The sequence below is a fragment of the Carassius auratus genome, chromosome 38 (assembly GCF_003368295.1).
Source record: "Carassius auratus strain Wakin chromosome 38, ASM336829v1, whole genome shotgun sequence".
Classification (NCBI taxonomy): Eukaryota; Metazoa; Chordata; class Actinopteri; order Cypriniformes; family Cyprinidae; genus Carassius; species Carassius auratus.
In genome coordinates, this window is record NC_039280.1 from 16,601,846 (window position 1) to 16,617,307 (window position 15,462).

General features: G+C 36.2%; 1 protein-coding gene across 4 annotated transcripts in view; it reads right to left on the reverse strand.

The window, feature by feature from the left end:
• LOC113057239 (echinoderm microtubule-associated protein-like 4) overlaps nucleotides 1–15,462 on the reverse strand; it is an 83,163-nt gene that overhangs the window by 44,703 nt on the left and 22,998 nt on the right. Inside the window, exon 1 of one of the 4 annotated variants that reach the window (XM_026224479.1) lies at nucleotides 8,464–8,761. The exons of 1 other annotated variant lie outside the window; for it this stretch is intronic. In XM_026224479.1, coding sequence (XP_026080264.1) covers nucleotides 8,464–8,548 — 85 coding nt within the window. In that variant the 5' untranslated portion in view covers nucleotides 8,549–8,761. Of the gene's footprint in view, nucleotides 1–8,463; nucleotides 8,762–15,462 lie in introns of those variants that run through there. 2 more of the 4 variants (XM_026224478.1, XM_026224481.1) reach the window with 2 other exon arrangements.

Here is a 15,462-nt window from a genome sequence, read left to right on the forward strand (position 1 = left end):
CATTGCTTGTGTCAAGCTACTCATGAACAACAGACAGCGTCAGAAGTGTCTCGCTTCAAAAAGGCCTCAACTGCTGCTGAGTGATCCAGTTTTGTTCCCTGATGAAAGTACATTTTGCATTTCGTTTGGATATCAGGGTCCCAGAGTCTGGAGGAAGAGAGGAGAGGGACACAATCCACGTTGCTTGAGGTCCAGTGTAAAGTTTCCACAGTCAGTGATGGTTTGGGGTGCCATGTCATCTGCTGGTGTTTGTCCACTGTGTTTTCTGAGGTCCAAGGTTAACACAGCCGTATACCAGGAAGTTTTAGAGCACTTCATGCTTCCTGCTGCTGACCAACATTATGGAGATGCAGATTTCATTTTCCAACAGGACTTGGCACCTGCACACAGTGCTAAAGATACCAGTACCTGGTTTAAGGACCACGGTATCCCTGTTCTTAATTGGCCAGCAAACTCGCCTGACCTTAACCCCACCGAAAATCTATGGGGAATTGGGAGGAAGAGGAAGATGCGATATGCCAGACCCAACAATGCAGAAGAGCTGAAGGCCACTATCCCCTGGCCCTGTCTATGTAGAACAGGTCTGTAAAATGAACTATTTTGTACTGTGGTACTTTTGAGAAAACAGTGATACTCCAAAAACCACAATAGTACTATATACAATTTGTTTTAAAAAGTAATTGTAGTACTATGGAACGATGTAATATATTGTAGTACTATGTAAGCGATTGTACAAATCATCCAAAAACAGTCCGAAAACAGTATTACCACAGCCTTTTTTTAAGCATAGTATTGTTAAAAGTAACTGAAAATACACTTTGCAATACCATGGTCCAAACTTTATTTAAAAAAAAGGACTGCTACAGTATAATACCATGTTTTTTTTTAATATTTTTGCATTTGCAGTATGGTAATTGTTCAACATGTGACTGTGAAAGGCAGGGAAAGCCACAAAAGGGAAGCTGTGCAAGGCCTCTGTAATACTGCTTTGAGTCATTTTGCAGAGGTGAGCTCATACAGGAAGTGACCTCAAAGATGTGGGAGATAAGAGCAAAAATTCTGAAATAAATTGACACTCTGCTTTCAAGCCGTGATGCATCTCTCAACTCTCGGTTAACATGCAAAGATTCACACTACACATTGAACCCGAAACTTATGCTAACAGGAGATATTTATAATCCTAACTAGAACACTGATGAGTGAGTGGTGTTTGCCCTTATAAAAGTCATCGCCATGAAGCTACCTGCTGAAGGATTCCTATTTATTTGCCCAAGGAAAAAACTAAAATAAAAATAAAAATCAACACTATTTATAAATTAAAGTCACACTTTTGTAGGGTTATAGTCCTTTTATAGAAGTACCAGTTACACAGACTTGCTCAGACAGCCTCTTGAGACCGGGAATCATTGTTGCATGCAAGCAATATGAATTAAACATTATAATTCAGCATATCCACACACAGGGGATTACATACTCTTACATGTGTCACAGAAATGAAAGCTCAGTTGCATATTAGAGACTAGGGAGGAAGACACTTGCGCTCTGTCCTCATCTCAAGGTGATGAGCTTCCACACTAGACTGTTCAGGAGAGCTTGAATATTCATCATCTTTACAATTGCTTTGCTGTCAATACAATGAATCATGTACTCTGCTTTTTATCTCCTGTTGTGATTTTGTGAAGAAAGTCATAAAAGATGACACAACAACTCTAACAGAATATTAAGACTGCAGTGAGAGTGGCTCAGTGCAGCTTTATGAATGAGATTCCTCTGCCTTCAGCAGGCCAGCATGCATGTAACAGACACGATTAACTACACGGCACTGAATCTTCATGTTAATGATTCATTGTAATGTCCCGGGGCTTGACACACAAGATACACACATACTCTTCCTCACACAAAACCACACACACACGCACTAAAACATCTGTGGGGCATATGTGGGATTAGATAGTAAGTGGTACTTATTTTCACCACCTTTTCTCCTTCTTATATAATGGACAGTTTGAGCTGTGCTGATGTTTAAAAGACAAAACAGACTCTGGTTAAACTAATTCACTAATCCACTAATACAAAGGCAGCACAGAGATCCACCAAATAACCACTAGCTGTTTGGAACAACTACTGTACTACCATACCAATTCTTGCAGTAAGCATTTTACTAAGCATACTATGCAACTTACTGTATGCAATACCCAGATAGCAGTATACACCGTAATGTTATACTGTATCCCACAGTTCAATGTGCTTAACTTGATAATATGTGCTTAACTTGATATTATAACATTTCCATGTGACTAACAAATCCAGAAGCGATTTTAAATATATTGTGACATTCTACAATATATTGCGATATAACAGTGCAACTTGAACTTGTACAAAAAAGTTGTTCAGACCCTTCAGCAATTGGGGCATTTGAAAAAAATGCAGTTAAATTTAAATTAAATGCAATTCAATTAAATAAAACATGTAGTTTTACATCAAGGGTAGGGATGTTCGTTTCGGTTCTTTTTTCTCACTGACAACCAACGTTCGTTATCCGATTATTACTCTACCTGTTAGCCGACAGGATTATTTTAAATTAGAATTGAATTAAATTAGAAAGGATATGTTTATGTAGCTATAATTTCTTATAGGCTATTTTTTATTCTTGTTCTTTTTTAAATAGACTACTGTTAATTGAAAGGATTTGTTGTGGAGTGAGGGGAACTAAAAAAGCATAGCTATGTTTACAGTGTTTATTATAATATTTGTAAACATTTTGTGTCGGCATTACGCCTATTTCTGAATGAAATAATAAAATGCAACTTATTAATATAATTTTCTCTCTAAAAAACTTTTTTTATGTAACGTAGCCTATTTTAAAAATGCAGCAAACCTTTTTAAATATTTTGATAGATTACTGAAAATAAATAAAGAAATGACTTTTTAAACCATTTAACTGATTGTATTCATCGGTCATTGCATTATAAACATACTTTCCTTGTAAAAAATACCCAAGAATGCTTGAAGAACACAGATAAACCATATATTCTGTGCAATTGTATGTTTATTGTCTTCAAGTTTCATCAGCTAAAATCTCCATTGTGCGTCTTATTCAGCGATAACTGGATACCTTTGTCCATATTAGGTATTTCCTGGAGCGTTGTCAGTAGTATTACTTCTGCTATGCATGTGGAGTTTCTGCACAAGGATGCCCTCCGGCTTCCAGGATGAATTAAACAGTCAATGCATTACGTGTGTAGGCTACTCAGCAATGCTCACAAAACCCTATTTTGGGTAAAAAATAGAAAAGATAATACTTTTCTCTAAAGAAACAGGATTAAAATTGTAATTGGAAATAAATACTAGAAATATTGTGATAATTTTTAAGCCCATTGCTAATCCCTAATACTATTATACTTGTTTTAAAATGTACATAGTTATATTTATATGCACGTTTATTATTATTTATTATTATTCATTTTTATTATTCATTTTTTATTATTCATGATGTAATTTGTCACTTCAGCATGACATAGTATTGTTTACATTTTCTAAAAAAATAAAAATTAAATTAAATAAAAACAAAAAAACACCTGAACAATTCAGCATAATACAGTACATACTGTTACACTTAGTATTAAAAAAAAGAATAGTAGGCAATGAACAGTGCACACTGCACAGTATGCAGTACATAGCATTCCATTGTAAACACAGCCAACATGTGCCCAATAATGAAGGTCTGTGCACGGAAATAATAAAATGTTTGTCTCCCTGAAGTGCTAATTATTGTGCTGCAGATTCCAGCTTACTGCCTCACAGTGGCTTTAAATTGTTTAACTCGTGTGGTGACATGTTTGTTTAAAGACATTAAACTGTGCAACCTGCACTGAGAAAATTGAAGACAGGGTTTACACAGCAGCACATTTGCTAATGAATTAGCAGGATTATCACAGAATTGCACAAAGAACGCCACATCCGTTCTATAAAACCACACATTGATTTACCCTGTGTTACTTAACAGGTATACATCGTCCTATTTGCCGTCACTAAACTGTTTAATACTAATATCAATACAGCACTGGCCTTCAGACACCCTGGCCTCAAGATATCACTATCAGCATTGTATCAAAAGAATCAGGAAGAATCACGTCACAATCATGGTATCAGATGGTAATAGCATATTCAGAATGCCACCGTACTTCAAAGTCCTTTAAAGAAAGCTTCAGAATCACCATCTATGGAATGGATGTGCAAAAATACATGGTACTGTGGCCAAAAACCTAGTGGTTATACCATGGTAGATTTCTGGTGATATTTTGTTAGCATCCAAAGATGATTTCCTCATGGTATACATATATGTATAGATATTTATATCTGTGCAGACGTCCAGGCAAACATAAGTGGAAAAGCTAGAAGTTTCTATTCACACATTCACAAAGTTTAGATATCTATTGTACAATTTCGAACTAACCTCTGAGTGCTAGATAAACTTAAACACACTAACATGTCCTACACAAACACACACACAGCAGTTGTCCATCTGTGAAAGTTGTCTGAGAGATTCTCTCAGCTGGAATCTCTCCTAACGTACAGTACTTCAACTCCAGCGCCAAATACAAGCAGACGGTTGTAATAGAACGTGTGTGTATACACGTGTAGCTACCTAACTGTATTTTGAGGACAAAAAAAAAAAAAGAAAGTGTCCTCAAAAGTGAGTGGAGTCTCGTGAAACCTCATTGTTGGGACGTACTCATTTGTACAAATAAAGTTTGTTTGTTTATTTAATCACGTAATAATTAAATTTATATTTACACAGCTGGATGACGAGTCTTCTCTGACTTTTTTGTTGAATTAAAAATTTGGACTTTTCCTAACTTTTTGAAGTATTAAAATCAGTATTAAGCAAATATTCAGCGACTAAGTTATCACAATATGCATGTTATGATTTGTACATTTTAATATATATGTATTTTTAAATATTGCACAGCCATGAGCTGTACATACAACCATAAAAGTCTATATACAGTAGATGGTCGGTCCAACTGTGCTGTTTGTCAGCTTGCTTATAAATGATGTGAAAAGTTACAAATTTATATTAGACAGAGAAAGAGAGATATCTTTTCATCTTTTCATTACATTTTGTGTATTTGGTTTAATGGAAAGTGTTTATGTGTTTAAGGTTAAAAAACATTATTTTCCACATATTGTACAATATTGTTTCTCCTCAAATCCCCGCCTTTCTGAAACACAACGATTTCTACAAAGCTCATCGTTCTGAAAATCAGTGGATCAGAGGTGTGCTCTGATTGGCCAGCTATCCGTTGCATTGTGATTGGGCGAATATCTCAAGCATGTGACTCAAATGTTACGCCCCTTACTACACTGTGATGCCATTTCCCTGAGTGCCTAGACAAAAATATTAAAACCCATTACAAACTAGGCATTAATTCTGTCCAGTGAGGACATAATTACAGATTATAATGATTTGTACTGTATTTTTACACATAAAACCATCTGCATTTGTGATCAGAGAAACGACAAACAAATCATCATAAGTACATCTATAATAAAATGCTAATCAACAGCGATTATTACTGCTTAGAATACAATGAAATCTCGGAATCATTAATTATTCATTTTAAGAAGCCATATAATCTCACAGAAGGATTTATTTTAAACACTCGACTGACATTAAGTGAACTTAAATGACGGAGTAAAAACGTTATTAAATGTGGGATTTTCACATGCTCTCAGATGGAGCAGCATTTCTATAGTTCATTGAGAAGATACGCAAACAGCTGTCATTATCGCGAATGATTTCTTCGATTTAAAAATCCTAAATCGTCTGCGCTTATGAACGCAGTTTTGCATTGCATGTCAGTGAACTAAGACTCTGTGTAGCAAATGCTGCTACACCTGAAAGCAGTTGATGGAGATTTATCGCTAATCACAGAAGCGGCTTTACTGACAAAATGCGCATGAAAATCATGATTATTCGCATTCAATAAATCGTGGAACTCTAGTTGTACACATGAATATTTGAACGGTTCGAGAATAGTGTTGTGAATACAACTAAACCAATGATTTCTAGTCGTGTCCTCTTTTGGAAGGCCAAACAAAGTATTTTCACTTTTGCAATGAAACGCACAGTGTCTCCACAACATGGTTGCCTTGGTGGTGGCAACAACAATAAAGTTACGCCTTCCTTCTTTGCGTCAACATTTGGGCGGTGTTATGCAAATCTTTAGGGATCTTATGTATTCACAAACAGCTTGTAACACTGCAAAGAGAAAAAAACTTGAAATCGCATCATATGACCCCTTTATGACCCCTTTTTCTGCAACACTAACAGAACTGCAAAAATAATGTTTTCAAACAGGTTTCCATCATATACCATTGGTGAGACAAACCCCACACTCACGCTATTGGTCGAGCCTTTGTTGTGCAGGGCTGGTCTGGATGCTTAAACAAACAGAGCAATGTATTGAAAGCGACACAGAGACACATTGTTTACACTTAGAGGAAATAAACCTGTAATGGCTTACTTACAGTTGTCTCTGCATACAAACCCAGATGGGAGAAAGTGTTTTACCATTTTTAAAACAATATCAGACACTTCAGCTTTCGTTAAAGAAGAGAACTAAGAAGGAAAAGTGAGACAGAAGGAAGTAAACAGAAAAGCTTGTGTACCATCTGCAAAAATACAAACACAATCCGAACACCAGCTGAACACATACTACAGGTAGATTCACAAATGGTGTGAGCAAAAACACTCACACACACATTAGTTAATCATTCACTTTTTTATTGTTTCTTAACCAGCATTTATTACAATGAAAGGAGAAACACCCTGACCAGAGGCAGTATTCTGCCCAAATTCAGCCACTGAACCTGAGTATTTCTTTTTCACATCCTCAGCATTAATACTCTAACCCTAACGAGTCTCACACACACACACACACACACACACACACACTTTTAAACACACACTTACAAAGAGATTTGCTTATATTGCCCCAAGCCAGTTCACCATGAATGAGACACCACAAACAGACTGTACAGACGTGGCATCCCAAGAAAAAGCCACAAGACACAGATACAAGCATTACACATACGCACACAAGAAAAAAAACATAGAAAAAGACAGCGTGTCAAGATAATCCTTGAATGCTGACTTGAGAAAGCCTTATCTGGAAGATCAAAAAGCTTTTAAAATCCTTGAGGATTGAAGGTTATATAGACCATATAGACAGAAGAGAATAAGACAGACAGAGATACATGCTGTGATGCAAAGCTGAATTCTCTGAAATCATTCTAATATGCTGATTTACTGCTCAAGAAACATCTCTGTAAAAAAACTGCTTCTTAAAGTTTTTGTGGGAATTGTAATCCATTTACTTAAAATATAAATATTTTGTAACATTGCAAATGTCTTAAATTAATGTCACTTTATAAATGAATAGATTTATGAATAAAATCTGACCCCAAATGTGAATTTACTTAAATGATAGTATAAACCTGAAATATCACACCAAACTGAGACAGCTATAAATATGAATCACTATTTTACATTTAGAATGCTGTTTTCAACATATTTCATTTCTAACAAAACTCTTAAATGAGAAATCCTCCAGTGTACCTATTTCCTCAACAAAAGTCCAAGGATCTGCTAACAATGTAAATTAATGTGCAAGTTTAATGGTTTAAAAAAATAAAAGAAAAAGCATAACTCAAAAGCATAAAGTTCTGTGCTAAGTTTGTTGCATTGAGTTTAAACAATGAGAAAAAGTCAATTTAAGTCTACAGTTTTTTTGCAATGTGGAATCGTCTGCTGTGGGAATACTCTTAAGTTAAATGAGTAAGAAAAGATACAGCAAATTAGCATTTTTGCTGGAAATCTATGTCAGATTTGTCAAGCCATCATAAATATTAAATTATGGTTAACATCTACAGTACACTCTTAAAAATAAAGATTCCAAAAGGGGGTTTTCACAGCGATGCCGTAGAAGAACCAGTTTTGGTTCCCTAAAGAACCTTTCAGTGAACAGTTCTTAAAATAAAAATTTTTTCTTAGTGTAAAGAACATTTTAATAATCTCAAGATTAGAACCTTTGTCCACTGTAAATAATCTTTTGTGGAATGAAAAGGTTCCTTGGATGGTAAAGGTTCTTTGTGAATTCATTGAGGCCAATAAAGAACCTTTACTTCTAAGACAATAACCACACAAAGCTCTCTATCGGTGTGGTGACCAGCATTCAAATAAACTGCTTTACTCACGAAACACACACATAAATGGCTGAGTTGCATCAATGTAGTGAGGTTAAAGCATTACACACACTTCCTCTCTGTGTGGTGTGCAGAAGGGAACCTCCAAATGACAAAAAGGAAGACTCATACTAATACACTGCGCGCGCAGACACACATGCATCAGTCTCACACACACACAGCTCTCCCCACAATCCCGCAGCGCTGCTTTACCGGTGCAGTGGTGGTTCAGCGTGGCCGTAGAGTTGCACACTGGAGCTAAACCTGTCGTACTGTCTTCCATTCTCCGCTCGCGCATATGTCTGCAATCTTCACTGCTGCTCGTCCGCTTGTCCTCGTGTCTTCCTTTCTTGTCTGTCTGTCTGTCTCTTTGAAGTCTGTGTCTCTCTTTTCTGTCTCATACACACATTCTTTCTTTCCTGGACAGCGCTGCACACATACGTCTGCTCACACAAAAGCCAGGGCGAGCGAGTGAACGCGAGGGTGAGAGAGAACAAGGGAAACTAGAGGAGGAGGAGATAAAGAGATAAAAAAAGAAAATCTTTGTAGGCTAAGGGAGTGGCTAAAGCTTGCACGTCTTTAACCTCTGCCGTTCCGACACAGCCACACACACAGTGTATGTTGTTTTACTGTGCGCTGGGACGGGGGGAAGGGAGTGCCAGGAGAGGGGAGGAGACCACGTGGAGGATGTCAAAGCTTCCAGAAACTGGCATGCACACTACAGCAAATTGCAACAGCTCCGCAGCCCTCTTTCAAATGACCGGGCACTGGCTGCTGGAAGTGAAATATTTGTCACATCACATGATTTAAGACATCAAGATGCAAAACAAAACTGTAAATTGCAATTCCATATAATTGCTGAGGCTATTCCGGTTGACACAGACTGCATTTCACAACTCAAGTGTCCTGCATATAGTATGCAAGAGTAGAAATAGCGATAGGCTCAATGGAAGTTGCTAGGCTGGTGCATGTGGGCTCAGAAGTACACAAACCTGCATGCTGCCTTCTTTGCTCATTAAAACTTTGGATGCAATTTATTTTAAGGTGTCCTTGTTATAGTGTAATTATACATTTAAGTACTGAGTAAAATTAATCAACTACATGTACTTACAATATGGTTAGGGTTAGGATTAGGGTTATTTTTAGGGTTACTTGCATGTATGCATAATTTATTATTATTATAACAGTAGGTATAGTGCATGCAACAAGTGTAACGGACCCTTTAAAATAGAGTGTTACCAAACTTTAAGCGTGACTAATTACTTCAGAGATTAACGAAAATAGAATCATGACAAAGCTGATTGGCTGATGGAACCTTGTGAAAACTAGCATTTTATTGTATTGAATGTACAATTGTAGTGCATTTAAAATCCAAAAAGTATGTTTAAAAAAATATATACTATATAATAATTTTAATGAAACAAAAGGCCTCTTAAGTGTCCTTAAAATGCACTTTCATGTTATTATTTTTAAGCAAACTAAAGTACACTTAAAAAGTGTAGTTTGTAAAAATGACAAAATTCTATTTTTTTTTTTTAAAGTACATTTTAAACCATTCTTTTTTATTTTTTTATTTGCTGATATATTTTAAACAAGTGCACCTATTTTTAATGCTTTAAATATGTACAACTAAAGCACATGTAAAGTACTACCTAACTGTAGTGTGTTATTCAATGTTATATTCAGATATTATTTTTAATGTAATAAATCACATCTTTATCATTACAAAGGTTTAATTACAATGTATTTAATACATGGAGATTAATTAGGAATGACATTAAAGTAGTTATCTTTTAGTTTTAGTATATTAGATTCTTTATGAAAATTACATAAATATATAATTGCATAATATTTAAGTGGGTAATTTTTTTTTTCTTTTACCCACTTGTTACTCATTGTAGGGCTGTGCAAAAAATTGAATGTGATTTTCATGCACATCTCATCAGTAAAGACGCTCCTGTAATTAGAAGTATATCTCCCAGCATGTGCGTTCAGATCATGGTTGCCAGGTTTTCACAACAAATCCTGCTCAGTTGCTTCTCAAAACTAGTCCAAAACTAGCCCAATCGCGTTTCCAGGAGGTTCCCCGATAAATAAAAAAAATTGCTTTCCGGGGATAAAATTTAAGTTTTATGGCATGGTTGCCTTGGTAAAGTTCGCATTTTAGGGGCTAAATATCACGTTATTTCTATTGGGGTCGCTTCCACCCGCGGACATGACAAACAACCACAGACTTGGCAACATTGGTTGGCATTTACTACACCGAGCCGTAATTCACTGACAATCTACACAAAATCGATGTTAAAATCGCTGGCGATTCTTTGTCGATTTTGAAAGCGATTTTGTGTTAGTTGTCGGTGGACTACGGCTCTGTGTAGTAACTGCTGCTCCACCTGATCCAGTGTTGCCAAGTCTGCGGTTGTTTTTCATGTCCGCGGTTTGAAGCAACCCCAATACCAATAACGTGATATTTAGCTCCTAAAATGCTAATTTTACCAAGACATCCATGCCAAAAAACAAAACGTATATTTTAACCCCGGGAAGCATTTTTTTTTATTATCTGGGAACATCCTGGAATCGCGATTAGTTTTGGACTAGTTTTGAGAAGCAATAGGGCAGGATTTGTTGTGAAACCCTGGCGACCCTGATCTGAACATACGTGCTGGAGATAATACTTCCAATTAATGGAGCGTTTTTACTGATGAGCTGTGCATGAAAATCGCATTCGATTTTTTGCACAGCCCTAACTCATTGCAATTATTAGTTCAGCTAATTGCATTAAATATAAATGCAAACTACAACAAATTATCATTTAATTGCAATTAACGTGCAATTACATGTCAGAAATCATTACCGTCAGTTTGCAATTAAGTATATTCTTGAAAGTAGGCTGTATTATTTTCATAATAAGAAATCTACCTATACAGCTCGTTCTGAAAGGTCAAAGAAGCAGCAGACTTTTTGCTAAGATAATGGTGTAGTTACAGCATCTGACAAATTTCCCCATATTGGTCAACCACTAGTCTCAGATCCTAGTATGGATGAAACAGTTCAAAAGTGCCATGATGGTGTGACTTCATGAAGTGGTAATATTCTGTAGTTTTCTGAAAATATGAGCCCTACTAATCCAATGATCATCCCATGACCGTCATGCTTTGCAAAACAATGTGAATGAATGACTGTGCATGTGTGTTTATGAGCTCAAGTCCATTACCTGTACATCACTCCGAGTCTTAGTGTCTAAGTTTATAAACAACTTATGTACTTTTCATATATTTACAGTTTATATCCCTCAGAGTTCAGTCAGTTATAATGGTAAGTGTGCCTTTGCGGGCCCTCGTTCAAAAACAACACGGCTGTTTAATAATCTTAGACCTGAGGAGAAGGAGTGGAGCATAGCAGCAGTGTTTAAAAAAGAATGAAACATTTAATTATCCCGCGTTTGTGAAGGGGCCAGCCTGTCGCTGAGTAGAGCTATAAAACAATGAGAAGGAGAGCGAGTGAGAGAGAGCATTCCTTCAGCACACAGCTGCCAAGTTGGAAGAAAAACCAACAACAAAAAGCGACTGCTAGAAGCCAGGAGGAGAGCCAGAGAGAGGAGAACAGAGGAGAGAAAGAATATTGTGGCCACGTACACTGCAGTCCTTCAGTGTAAAAAAGCCTATAAACCGAATGAAAGGAGACTGCGAAGATAATCAGCATACAAGGTGGAAACCTCGTCTTTCAGTGGGATATGAGTGTCATACTGACACAATTACAGATGAGGAAGGAAAAGAAAGTAGGTCAAAGGCCAATCATAGGGACTTTCAAACGCCCACTCACACACACATATACATGCACTTGCACCATTAACATCTGCATTCAGCCAAACATATTTCAGCTTTCAATGAAATTGCAGTACGCCTACATCTGAATGATTATAAAAAGAGACACTAGCTCTTTTCCAAAACCTACTAAGCTTCATTAGCCTACTGCCTACATCAGGCAGTTTTCATTGATGGCAGTATCCCAAGTGAAATGGAATTTCTGATTTGAAATGCACTTGATCTGAAACACTCAGGGTTCATACAGTTGTTTTAGAGTTCAAGCACTTTTCCAGCACTTGATCTTTGTAAAAAGTAATTTCTAATTTTACTTTTTTATTATTATATTGGAAGTTCTAAGAAAAAGATCAAGTGTTTTCTAGGATGTTATTCAAAATTCAAGCACATTCCAAATCCAAAAGTTGTGGCCTACTGGTTAGAGAGTTTGACGCCTAACCCTAAGGTTGTGGGTTCGAGTCTCGAGTTCGGGTCACCATACTTGGCTGTATGTCATCTCACTTTCAGCACAACTGTCTAAAACTCTATTTAAAGCCTGACATCTCTACAATGTCCAGAGCTCATACAAATAATAAACTAGAAATTATATTATTTACATTATAAATGTACAATTTGGGTGTTATTCTATTTTCATTATTAAATTAGAATATTTATAATAAACATTTCTCATTTCAACACAATCCATACATTAAAAAAAAAAAGCTAAGTTAAAAATTTGAGTGCTGTTTATTTAATTATTTTTATTTTTTTCCTTGGACCAGTTGAGAGAATCTTCAAGAAATGATTACAGTGCCAACTCATACACAGCGATTAACAAAGCAGTGGGTGTATGTCTATAGACACCTAGTATGTCTACTGTGGCCCAAAGCTGTTGGAGCACGTTTTCTATAACTGGTTGGTAAAGTCCCACAGTTTCCAGAATCACAAAGTAGATAACTGTCTTCTGAGGACGTCTATATTTACCCACCTGCACAAACTGTTCATTTTCATATTAACTGCAATCACAAGTTTAAAGTTTAAAGCATTCAATTCACATGGACTGACCATCACACAGAGAACACGCGATCATGCAGGATACACATAGACACTTCACAAGATCTCACAGCTGAATGACTAAGTTTGCAAGGTTTGTAATATTAAATGTTCATTAGTCATTCAAAGATTTGTTTAAATGATATAAATGTGTATTTGCTTAATGCTGACAGCAAAGAGAAAGCATCGTAATGTTTTATAATACTTTTTTGTATTTGTTTAACCGTTTAACTTTTGTTTAACCGTTCTATCTGATTATTAAACAGACTCCTATCAGTATTAGACAGAACTGTTAACAACGACAACAAACAAGAGAGAGAATGTGAGCACTCTGTGCTCAGGCACGGCCGTGCTATGCCGTCAAAGTCCTGCCTCAAACACATTGGCCAAGCAGAAAAACTTATTTGCAGAATGCCAAATATTGGTTGACCAGTATGACACAAACACATCCACTACATTATTGTTGAATATTATTTTTTTTATGGGTCGAATGCAAAGCACTAGGTTGCTAGAGGATGCAGCAGACCAGCACAATCTGGCATACTTTACTGACATCATACAGCATTGCTACATTATTTCAGAATTAATGTTGCCACGGTGAATGGAAAATGTAACACTTCACCCTCAGAGACCTATTAAGTGATATTTATTTAAGGGTGCAATGGTTCAACGCTATTTTTTGATACCGAAAAGTAATTTTGAACTCAAAAAAGTAATACAGTATATTTGAACCAGTAAGGACATATAAATAAAAAGTTAATAAATTTGACTATTTGACCATTTAAATACTGCATTAAACATCGAAAAGTTTGACACCTTAATGCCATTGCATTTTAACTCATTTAAAAACATTATTTTGAACGTATTTTGTGTACGTTCAAAATGTTTGGGCACACAAGCCTTTTGCATCACTACACATACAGAAATTAAATATATATGAGATGTTAAATGCTTGTATTAGTAAATCCTACTTTGTAATATACTGTATGTAGATACATTTGTTCTAAAAGTGTTACCAATTGCGCAATTTTGTGAAAGACTTAATATGCAAAATTCTTTCCACAAAATCTGTTGTGTCAGTTTGAGTGTGTTATGTGAAGCTTTTACCTATATTTATTGTTATTCAAATATTGCAATTCTGCTACGCTGGGTCCATAACACGGTCTACACCGGAGGCGACCGTTGTTGCATCCCACCGCAAAACAACCACTGCAAAAACATTTATCATTAATAGTGGTGGGCGATATCTCAATATTTAAAATATATCAAGAGATTTTTGAACACGATATGGATTTTGACTTATCAATATATTGTTTATATTAAATTCATTCTGATTCCACCACTTTGCTTCTTTGTCTTCTCTGTGCTTTGCTCGCCCCAGCCTCCTTGATTTTGTTCCCCCTCCCCTCGCGTGTTGTCTCATTGAACATGACGGCGTCTGCAACCAGCCCGGAGGCTACAGAACTAGTCTCAAAAAGAGATAACTGGCTCCATTATATGGAGATACTTCGGTTTTGAGGCGTCGGACGAACAGCAGGCAAATGTCTACTGTAGGACCCTATGATTACAGTCATAAAAACGGAGTTTACAGTTTAACGTGGAATGTCACTGAATTTGTAAAATTTTGAATTAATCAAAAGACACTTCATGAGTCAATTCATGAGCATCTGACCTTTTGATGTGAGTAAAACTAGCATCATATATCACATCATAGACTGCAGTCTCACATACACAGAACTGTAAAGGTACGTTAACCCATTAAAATAAATTACACATGCTAAAAACACAAAATATTTGTTTTTGCAGTATTGCAGGGTTATTTTTCCTGTAAAGATAGAGATATATATATAGTATATCTAGAGATAGCAAAATATATCGAGATATATTTCTTGCTCCATATCGCCCAGTTCTAGTCATTAATTTCAAAGCATTTCCTCATTGAGCTTACATACATTTACATGTAGATTCTTGCCAGAAGTTTTCAAGCTATTAATATCATTTTAGAAGTTAAAGGTCGCACTTGCACAACAGGACATTTGAGAGAAATTAGACTTTTGGTCTATTAATTACTTTTCAAGAGCAGATTGACTCGTTTTGTGAGTCAGGTCAAACTGGGCGTGTTGGCGCGTAAGACCCTAAGGCAAATTTAACACAGCTGCAACTATCATGCACAGGTGCGCAGATGCACTAATTCAAAATGCTGACACGTAACATAAGTGCTGAGGTGTATACCTAGTGTTAAACAGGGAAAAAGTGCAATATTTCATTTTAATACATCTGCATGCAAATTCCAACCTTTTGGGTCTATAAATGTACCCAAGTGCTCAATTCTTGACAATAATCAAACTTAGACACAACT